Source organism: Pterocles gutturalis, unplaced genomic scaffold (assembly GCF_000699245.1).
Source record: "Pterocles gutturalis isolate BGI_N339 unplaced genomic scaffold, ASM69924v1 scaffold50160, whole genome shotgun sequence".
NCBI classification, from domain to species: domain Eukaryota; kingdom Metazoa; phylum Chordata; class Aves; order Pterocliformes; family Pteroclidae; genus Pterocles; species Pterocles gutturalis.
The window spans coordinates 3,380-14,956 of NW_010147786.1; the positions used below are offsets into that span (position 1 = coordinate 3,380).

General features: G+C 40.2%; 1 protein-coding gene across 1 annotated transcript in view; it reads right to left on the reverse strand.

Annotated features, from left to right (window-relative positions):
- Positions 1–255: 255 nt before the first annotated feature.
- The window catches only part of LOC104470997 (serine palmitoyltransferase 3-like), a gene marked incomplete at both ends in the record, with an annotated part of 21,802 nt that continues 10,480 nt past the window's right edge, over positions 256–11,577 (reverse strand). The window contains 3 exons of the mRNA XM_010086154.1: positions 256–382; positions 2,541–2,760; positions 9,613–9,718. Coding sequence (XP_010084456.1) covers positions 256–382; positions 2,541–2,760; positions 9,613–9,718 — 453 coding nt within the window. The remainder of the gene's footprint in view (positions 383–2,540; positions 2,761–9,612; positions 9,719–11,577) is intronic.

Consider the following 11,577-nt stretch of genomic DNA (forward strand, 5'->3'; position numbering starts at 1 on the left):
AGTGGGCTGGCAACTACAGAGCCAGAATTCCAGAATATTTCCATCCCTGCTGCATGTAGATGAGGGTGGAAAAAGAAACAGAATTGATAATACTTAGAAATATGATGATTTGGATATTAATTTTCCAGTAAGAATTATTTCCTTTGCATTGCATTACCATGCTACTTGGCTGCTGGATGACATTTTGTGCGCACTCATACATGGTAGATGCTCTGGTAGTAATTGAAATAAGTGAAGTTAAAGAAGGTGGCTTACCTTGTGTCGTCCCATCCAGTCCCATGAGACATTTCATTGCCCTGATGATTTGCTCTGCTACGGGTGGACACATAGACGTGGCATACACAGCACTGTGAGAATGAGTTCGTAAGAAGTCCACAAGGTCCTTACACAAGCAAAACAAAGCATGAATGAGCTTTGAGCTGGCCAAACAGCAGAGCTCCCTCTTAACTACTGCAGGAGTGAGAACATGGAAAAGGAAGAGGATGTTTCACCAGTTACTGTTTTGCCTTCTTGGCTGCTACTGTTAATACATGGCCTGAAGAAACATCAGGCAGGTGCAAATACTTTACCATATAAATGGGGCAATTATAGCTGAAACAAAAGTCTGGAATAGAATAATGTTTACTTCTGTGCTAAGACATTATAAAGGAGCCAAAATCATTTAAAGACCAATGAACAGCTGCACTTAAAATACTGCTCAGTTCCTCTCTGGGAATGAAGCAAAGCCTGCGTGACATCAGTATAGCTCCTCTGCCACAAGACCTAACCCAGGAAAAGCAACCTTACTGTCTTTGGGACTGGGATCTGTCTTTGGCCATTAGCATATAAATTTCTTTCAATTGCAACTTTCCATCAGCATGTCAGGGACAGTCATGTTAGAGTTTGTATAGCTGCTTTAACATTTTCTTGTATAACTAAGAGCACAATCTGTGCTTCCAGAAAAAAGCATTAATGTACTGCAGGCATGTCTAAAGCACCAGTAACTCTCCTGAATCCAGAGACATTGCAGGAATTCAGCACTTGATTAAGACCGTAATTGTTATAACAGCTTATACCTCCTAGTGCAAAGTATCAGAGTAACAGTTACCACACTAAAAGATGTGTGCATGTTAGTGAGAAAGGGATGAGGCCTGCTTGAAAACTGCCTTTGATAAAAAATACCACCAGAAAAAAACCCAAAGATAGTAATACAAAGTATTGCCAAAAAAACCATATGAGTCTATGCAGAAACTCCAATACTAAGGATAAAGATTTACCTAACCTTATACAGGTTATGCATTGCTATATTGCAATTGTAATCCTAAGGGCTTGATCAAACATCTGAGGAGGCTTCTGTGCTCTAGCAGATGCAGAATAAATGGTGCCACAGTGAGGTTTTGGCTGCAGAAATGAATGTAAGTGTGCTAAGTGTGTTGGGTGAGCAGCTGCCATCAAGGCTCAGAAGCCTGAGGCAAAGATTAGTGATACACAGGTGTGAAAAGAGCAACCCACTTTCATTTAAGAGAACTTCCAAGGATTAGATAATGAAGGACTTTAGACTGCTTTTCACAGGTCTAGACTTCCTATAATTTCTAGCTAAATTAGCCATACTGTCTTTGGTAAGAGTTAAACCTTCTGATACACATTCAGGAAGCAAAGGTAAGAAATAAAATTGATTCTTGATATATTATGATAGCCTGTTTTAAGATATCCATGAGCAAAACCAAAAAAGAAAGAAATATACACTTTGTACTTTCTTATAGCCCTTTTATTCTATTCAAGTGCTGCCCTTATTAATGTTATCCTGACAACAACCACTTGGGCTGGCTAAACAGGCTTCCTACTCATTCAGCAAACTACTTAAGAAATACATTCAGCAGGGTTTGAAAAGGGTAAATAATCAGCAACCACTTGATATCTCTGTCAAGCAACAAAATCGATGAGATTTCACAATGGTGCTGATTACACTCTCTCTTCTTCTACACCCTCATTTAAAACAAACTCAGCTCTAGTTTTTGTTGACATCTGTCCTTGGCAAGAGGTTGTTTTGTTATGTACGCAGAGCAACTGAGGACATGGGTTTTACTATCGCAAAAGGCCTTCAGAAACCCTCTTTCTCTATCCTCCTAAAAATGCAACTATGACAATCCACAACTGCTTACGAATTTTATTATCAGTGGATGAAACTGTGGCTTTAATCTCTCAATATTGCTCCACACACTGTTTACAAATGTGAAACAAAGTAACGAGCCATCTGCATGCAAATTAATGCAGTGAAGTATATTTAGCCAACCACAACGTGTCTAAACGTTTCCAAGAGAAACAGCAACCGTCAGGGTGGCACAGAAACACCCAGCCCAAGCAAATTACATAATATGAACATGAGACAAAAATAAAAAAGTCTGATTGTTTGATGTGCATTTGGGATCCAGACAAAAATGGTACTAACTTTAGAACAGTGCTCCTGCAAAGCAGTCTATGCAAAAAGATAAAGAAATATATCATACATAATAAGAAGGTACTTCCCCCCCTTGATGTTAAAACGTTTGTTTTACTTTTACCTTTTTGCCAGCTATGTATCCTCCAGCTGCACCAAAGCTCTTTGTGAATGTTCCCATTAAGACGTCAACATCGTCAGGACTCATACCAAAATATTCCACAACTCCTCGGCCTGTTGCACCCACTGCGCCAATGCTGTGAGCTTCATCCAAGTAGAGGTAGGCTTTGTATTTCTTCTTCAAGGAGACAATCTCTGGCAGGCGGACAATGGACCCTTCCATGCTGTGGATGGAGAGAATCATGGATGAACAATAAATCCTGTACTCTCCTCCTCTTTAAGATACTGACAGAAATACATAGGCATTAATTGCCTTACTCCATGAAAGATCTTCTGGAACCTCAATTTGTATTTACAGTTCAAAGAAAAATTACAACCCTTTCCCATCTGCAGGTGAGTATAAAACAGTCAAACAATTTTAGAAGTCAAACAATCAAAACAAGTCAAAAAAGTCTTTGAACATTTGCAGATTTTCAACATGCCAGAAAAGAGAAGGAAAGGTATAAAGCAAGGGGGAGATGCTCACCCAAAGCAGCACATCACAATTCACTACAAAACAAACACTGTAAGGAGAGGAGGTGTAGAGCAAAATGAAAGCCCAGGGACATAAATAACAAATGCACTCTAATCCCATAAAAAAGAAGTATCAATAGTATTGCTGTGAAGACTATTATGTCTTAAAACCTTTGTGAGATGTCTACAGCTATGCTTGGATATGCTCTGATGCACTCAGTATTCATTTCATAATGAGTTAAACATGTTCTCTTCCACTAGCTCTATTGAGCAGGTCTTTGAATGCTAAATACTCCCTATCAAACACAAAGTGAGTGTGCTGTGTGCCAGTAAAACCAGTGCTCTGTGCCTAAGGCCTGTGGCTAAGGTGTATCTAATTGCAATTGCTGCAAGAGTTTCAGGTAAGCAGAAATGTTGAGTTTATTCCCAAATACCATGTACGACAGAGCAGTGCAATCAACAGCACTTCTTGGCAATTTTTTGATCCTGGATCAGTGGCTTTCACAGATTGTTTTCTTGCCGCTCTAGCTGCACTACACAGCTGGAAGTTTAGTACCACAAAAGGAGCAGGATGTGCTTTTAGCACTTGGGAAATTTCTGACAATTTTAGTCCTTCTTCATCCTTTGGTCTCCTCAGTAAGCTTGGAAACAACTTGGTCTCCAGTTTTGAAGGAGACCTGCCCATAGGCAATTCTCCTTTAGTTTGAAAGAACAGCATGGGGGAGCAGGCATGGACTGTTCACACTGGGATGTTCAGAGAGCCTGGCTGTGTGTGCCTGGAGGCATGTTTTTGGCCGTCAGGTGACTGCTGACAAATTTGCTCTTCTGTCTTGCCCAGCCATAGAAGAGGCAGCTGTGGGGCCGTATATCAGCACCAGTCTGTTGCAGCAGAGAAGGGTGGGCTTGCACTGCAAGCTCCTGAAGGCTGGGCTTTCTCACTTTTCCCAAATGGCATTTGGCAGCTGAGGGAGAATCAACTTGAGCCACCACAGCTATTTTCCTAATGACATACAAGGGCAGGGCCCACAGTCCTCACAGAGTCCAGAGTCAAAGCATTAGTCAGACAAAAACTATACCAAGCTACTGAGTGTGCTTGGGCACACAGCATTGTACATGCTGGCAACGGCAGCTTTTGCCTGAGTCTGGTTGGCCTGCAGGTTGGCTAAATGGTCAGGGTGAGAGTGGTGCCAAGGAGCACCTCTGCAGAGGGAGGGGAATAAGCATCCCACCATCCACCTTCCAGCAATAATTGAGCAGAGTAGCTAGGCAGAGAAGGACAGTAATAGTTTTCCCACATTTACATTGTCATCATTAGGCTTAGTGGCTTGTGGAGATTCAGATGGGAGAGACAGCATTTATCTTCAAAAAGATGAGTTCAAATGGTAAACTAAAAATACAGAGCTGGATTTGATGCACATTTGTGGAATGGACGCAAAGTTGTTGCTGAACCCAGAACATGCAGAGCTGGTGTATGACTGTTGCAATATTAGCCATTAAGAGGATTTAATGAAAACTTTTCTTACTAGCATGAGCAGGAGATTTCTCTTTGAACCCTAAGCTGTTTGGCAAAACAAGGCACTTGCAGTCAGTTTCAGTGCTGATTCACTGCTCCTGAAAGATGCTGGCTGGCATAAATGTTACCATAGTTGACAGAGATCCAAACATGACCTCGAAGTGTCCGCGGAGTAGATAAAGTGCTGCTGGTTTTGTGTACGTTTTCTTTGCTGCCATTCAAACAGGCCTCAGACCTCCTGATGGCAGAGATGAGAGCTGTTTTGCTGCCTACTCTGTTCTGGGTCTCTCTTTTGACCCTGGGAGATGGTTTGTGACATGAACACTGCTCTGTTTAGAATTGCTCCAAGATAAAGCTCACTTCACATAACCCCCTGAGTAGCCCAAATGGAAAGTTTACTGAATACTTCCATAAATATTGATATCGACTGAGTTTAAACCAGAGAGCCAGAAGTGAACTGTAATCGTTCTGTCTCAGTCTGGTTGTGTCACTTTTACAAAGCCATTGATCTGTCTCCAGATCTGCTCAAGCACACAGGGCGCGTTGAAAAAGCTGGATGCAGACAAACATAAGCTGGCTCTGCCCAGGCCAGACGTTCTTATTCCGTGGTATTACATCCTGTCTTGTAGCAAAAATTATTAGCTTGGTGACAGGGATGTAAAGCTTCTAGACTGCAGCTGACCCTTCATCGCCCTTTTTTGGCGGGCAGCCACAAAAGCAGGTGTCAGTACACACTCAGTGTGAGTCCACTTACAGATGTGAAGAGATAATCCAAAATTTTGGTATCACTGAATTTTGAGGCTTGATTCAATCCCTGCCAAACCACTAAGATTCTACCTGATGCAGCTGATGAATTGTGGAGCCAGGTGCTTTGAGAGACAGGAGGCGTGCACTCATGCTGGTCGCTTTTCTTGGAACACGTGCTTGCTCTTGACAGGATACTGACAGTTTTTGTCCAGTTTATTTTGAAACTTCTTGGGAAAAGAGTTTTCTATATCCTACTGTGGATGAAACCACAGTTTCAATTTTTTTTTTTTCTGTCAGGAAGATTAATTTACTGATATTCAACCTATTACCTTCTTCACAGTTGCACCATTCAACATCTCTTCTAAACAAGCCCTATAGTACCACTATAATTTCAACGTCTGAAAACTTTATGTTCCCCTTTCATACTATTTCATAATTGGGAAAATCCCTCCTTTCCTGATCTGTTACTCCCAAGACACATGCATTCCATTTTAATGTTTACTTTAGGTATCGTTTTCTTACATAAACCTTGCACATTCATACAACCATCTCTGTTCTGTAGTTTATAGCACTAGTTTTAAGGAAATCTTCTAACCCTGCCCTCAAATACAACCCCATACACTGAAACAATAGAAATGTTAACCTTTAATGCTGGTCCCTAGCCAAAGACATTAAATGTTACTCCATTCTTTTCTGGAAGTCCAGTCACTTAATCCCAGGAAATAAAAAATAACCCTGATAAATTTCCTATGGTATTGGCATTGAATCCCAAGGAACTTCCAACACACATGAAAAGGCACTGGACAATATCTATCTGATCAGAGAGCTATTTTCTGAGCTGGAAGGGAAAATACACAAATCAAATTAAAAGCAGCAAAAAAAACCCCAAAACAAAACAAATTAAAAACAATCAGTTTTGATCGGTTTCTGGTGCCCCATAATTGCTGCCCTCTGCCTTGGCCTATCTGACTTCTAGGTAAACGTGTGTGCAAGAGAGCAGAAGCCTACCACAAACTATGTAAGAGCACAGTAACTGACTAATCCTGAACTGGAAACGGTAGAAGCCAAGAAAAACATTAACTGGAACTTAAATAATAGAAATATGATTTAGCAAGTCAGTTTAACTTGTGCCCTGAATACCTTCAAAACTTGTTCATGGTTTTGGTACTGAAGATTGATGGCTAGATGATTTTTCTCTGTTTGGAATGCAAATTGAATATATTTGCTCCTAGGCTAGTCCAAGTCAAGAAACAGCTTTCTCCAGTAGTTACATGTACCTCTGATTATTTTTCCTTCTTTTTAAGATAACAGAGACATTGAAAAGCAAACAAACATATACTTATCACTATTTATTTGACATGTAGCTTGAGTGGTTCCCAAGTTGAGGCCAATTCTGCCTTCAGTTGTAACCAAGTAAAATCTGCGGCTTATGGTTTCAAACACAAGTCTGATTTCTAGAAATGCTCGTGTTGGCTAACAACGACCCTTTTCAAATTTTGCTAGGTAGTAAGTCCAGGCTTATGCACAGTGTAAACACTTTAACGTACTCAGAAACAAGGCAAATTTTTTCCATATCATTAACTTCACCATACTAAGACTATGATATCTCACATAACAATATTTTTTTAAAGGAGAAAATCTTAGTGTTTCTTTTGCATCTCTGGAAAAAGCATTTCTGTAAAAATTTGCCAAACCAAACTTGCAAGTCAAGGTATTTTAACTTGGAGAATGGCTCTGACCAAGTTATTGAAACTGAAGCATCCCTGAAGCATAACTAAGGTCCTTTAAGGAAAAAAAAGTTCTTAACTATTCTAAGAAGCATACATTAACAACACTCTACCTCCTCTTAAACCCTCCAGATGAATATTAATATGGCATCTAGCAAATCTTCAAGAAAACTATGAAAACTTCTATGAAAACTAACATTAGCCAATATGGGGTTGGAAAATTTTAGTTTATTTCAAAAATCATGAGCCAAAAAAGGAAAGAATATGCACACAAAAAAAGTAAGATTATTTCTAATATGTCTTTCTCCAGCTTTTCTTTTGCATACAAAATGTTATTAGCTACTTATTGGATTAGACTACATGGCCTGTGAGTCTGTTCCCAGCAGTGCTGTAAGGACAGATCAGCTGCATGTGTCTCGGACTAGCAGCGATGGCAGGGATACAACACAGTGGGGTGTGGTGGTATTCTCCCTCAAGTCAGAACAGAATTGCTTTGCAACGAAACCACAATCTTCAACTTCTGATCTGCTTAGACTATGAAAACAACTAAGCAACCAACCTAGCTACTGCTAGGGCTAGTTTCCAATGAGAGACTATTAGAGACCTGAGCTCTGTTTTTCTTTTACTTTACGTCTTTCACAAGCATAGACACTCAGGGCATGAGTGGTCTTAACATTATTTAGCCCTTATGGGGCTGACGGAAGTTTATGCTTCCTTTTCAGTGAGGTTCTCTGAAGTTTAACATGTTTTTATCTTGCATTGCAACAGAAGGTTCTTCAAACTTATGAGAATGAAATATTTGAAAATGAACTGCTAAACTAGAGGAAAAGAAAACTCTATATCAAATATACATCTGGAAATAGAGTTATTATAGTTGCAAATATCTGACAGTGGGTTTGTCCCACTGCTTGGACTTATCTATGCTTCCGTGTCACCAGTCTACCTTCTTGCTCCCTTGTGGTCAATATCCAGGGTAAAGGATTTAAAACTGAACCAAGCTCACCAGCTGGAGAATTTTCTGCAGGCCATGTGACCGCTGGGAATATTTGTTAGTAAAATGTTGGTGGTCCACTTAATTTCTGCATGATCAAAGTCCTTAAATCTGAGCTTTCTTTTAGGAGTGCCAAGCTATGTTTATTTGCAGTTTTGCTCTGTTTATTCTGGTTGAAAGGAGACGTTCAGCCTGCTTTGGATCAGCTGATCTGCTGCCGACCTGTTTCCGCTCTGAGTGACAGGTGTTTAGATAAGGACTGATTTGTTCTCTTTGCAGATGGAAAATGTTAGGTAAAAAGAAAGCACTGACAGCTATGAGGTTGTGATGACACGAGATCGTAAAAGATTCGTTATGAAAAAAGCTAATCAGCTCAACCATGCTAGCATTTCTCAATAAAATGGCATAAATGACTGCTCATCCAGATTGGCTGGGTTTCGGCAACACATGATATGATCCCTACATATAAAATTTAATGTTGCTTTCATAAACCGTGTCACATTCTGTGAATGAATGGTTCTGATTCCCTTCTCTGGTGCAGGTGTTGCTACTCCCAAAACTATCCTCCTACTCTCCACTTGTCATTGCCACAGTAGTCTTGTCTAGATCCTTGCAAAACCTCTTGCTGTCCAGATCTCTTCTTCTTCAGCCCTTCCCTCTTCTTCATGATCTCTACCTCTCCTTGCTCCAGCTCCTTGCCCACCAGTGGCTCCCCTTCCAGCCCCATGGCTGCCTCCCCAGCAACGTTCTCCTGACTTGAGCGGTTGCCAGGATGAAGCCCAGGATGGGGAGCCTGGCTGGTTCCTCTGCTTTGCTGCTCAACTCTAGTGATGGTTTGTCTCTCTTGTTGGGTATAAGATGCATCACACTAGTGAACTGGAGCTATCTGACTACAATGCTCTGTAATTACATGGTATTACTGATACTGATATTATCTGACGGATTCACAAAGGCACTTCTGTCATTCAAATTCCTCCAGGGAGTGAGGTTACATGAAATACCACTATATAATTCTTTGAAAGCCCATCTTTTTAATTGTTTTTCCTGTTAAAGTGTCAGTCCAGTACATCCAGCACTAATTACTAGAAAGGTGCTGATATCACTTTGCCTGTGTTTAGTTTGAGTTTTTGTATTCCAACAGCTGGGTAAGAACTGGGCATGCATAACTTAATTAGTTCTGCATAGTTGTCTTTTGATCTGCCCATGCATAACAAACAACTCTAGAAAACTCAGCTTACTCACTGAGCAAAACCCCTCACCTACTGTAACTCCATGAATGCTATCACATCTGTGACAACATACACCAGCTGATGATCTGTCTTACTCTTATAGTACATCTCCCACTCCACTGTGATTTGCTAAATCAACATTCAGAGCAACACACAAGATCTAATGAGAACAAGTTACACCAGGGCTCAGACTGACATAATGGAAATCAAAATATAAGACCACAGAATGTTATTGTAATCTCCACTCTCATAAAGATTTCTCTCACATACTTAGAGTCAATGTGCCCTTTACTCAATGTATCATTCTGTTCTCATAAATGATAAAGAGTACTCATGTTTCTAAAACACAAACATACCTGTAAATGCCCTCCACGAGGATGATAATTTTTCTCCATGCTCTGTGGCTTCGAGGCTGCCCATATATTACTGCATCCCTCAGCAACTGCTCAAGGCTCTGCATGTCTTTATTTAAATATAAGAAAAAGAAGGAAGGAAAAACATTACAAAGATTTGTCTAAAGAACGTTCAATTTTCTACTATGCACTATTTTTTCCTATATAGAAAAAGACATTAAAAGAAATGTGCCCTGAAGATAAACTTCATTTTTTTAGAAGGCAAAACCCAACAATTAATTGAATTTGCCTGAACGCAATCTAGTGACAAGCACAGTTACAAAAAGCTTCCAGTTATGCACCTTATCTGGGAAAGCTGTAGAAATTCTTGGCATACATTTTTATTTAAAGGCAAAAGGGAACCACTTTGCTTAAGTACTGAGGCTAATTGCCAGCAGTTCTCTGTATGGGTTGCTGATACTTACGATGTCTCAAAGCTTCTGAACAGTGAGTTTTTGGTTGCTTTCCAACATCACCACAGGCTCATGAATAACATGCATTCCTTCAGCTAAGGTTTGGATCATGCTGCGTGAAGCACATCAGGATGGCAGCAAGAGAAATCTTGTCCTTCTCAAGAAGGAAAGTGAATGAAAGATTGCTGATGAGAGAGGGATACAAGCACATGGCATGGATACACTAATTTGGTGCCAAAATGCTTGCCACTGGTGGGACTTTAATATAAGGAGGCCTGGAACATTAGAAACTTAGCTGCTTTCTCAAGGCCTGAGTGTGGGTAATCTAATAAAATTTTTGAAGGAAAACCACTGAAATTTTGAAAAACACAGAAGGAATAAGGGTCAGACCAAATGTGACTCTCAATGCAGAGCTGAAATCTAACTAGCATTCTGGTGCCTCCACGTGAATGTGTCTCTCCAAAATGAATTATTCCAGTCCTTTTCAGGAATCTGGATTGACATTTCAAAATGTTTTCAAAGAACACCTTACAGAGACTTGTAATACCCCAAGGAACACTATAGATCAGCTCAAATTGTGGGCTGAGAAAATCAATGGCATTTTTTCACAATGTAACCCCACTGCTGCTGCAACACTGTGTAGTTATCATAACCTTCTAAAATAGTACAAGGCTAATCTGTAAAATAGAATTGTCCCAAGTGAAGAAAAGCTCAGATACATACACCTTAGATACATTAATATTGACCTATAGTTTGGTTTCCACCTGACTGAAACCAGGCTATTTGCACAGTAACTGTCCATCACGAATAACCTATGACCTGAGAGGTTATGACTGAACCCTTCCATCCTGATACCTCACCTCTCCTAGCAGCATTATTGATGTCAGTGACAGATAATTTTTTCAGAAATACCTGTGCCACTCTACACCTTACCGCATAATCTCTTGACCTAGCAAAACCTTGTTATAATTGACAATGCACAAAACATGCACGATAAGTTGCTCAGGGAGCTCCGAGATGGAAGCAGGTGAATAATGCAATGCAGACAGCACACTATCCACTAGATGGCAATCAAAGACATAAAAGTTCCCTTATGCTTTAAAAAGGAATTTGGAACCTAGCTGAGCATTTGCAGCACATACGTATTTCTTAGAAGAGAGCTGCTTATCTTCTCTTTTGTTTTGAGTAGATGATATTCAAAAATCCTTCTGAGTTATGAGCATTAAGGGATTCATCAGCATGACAGAAAGCACACTCAGTCACTCAAAGTAAAATTTGGGCATCTCCTTTTCTCCACTGAATTATTTCTGTACCAATGTCATAGTCATCTAAATCCTTTTGGGACCTTTGAAACCCTCCTCTGAATCATACAGGATCTTTAAATTCAGTATTCTGTCTACATGTCAGTCCAGATTGGTTCTAAAATTCAGGAAAGTCAGTTTGCCCAGCCCTCTGAGCTAAAAGCATGGCTTGCAGTCAGCTGTTTTAACATAAATGCACATGAAAAAAGGAAGGG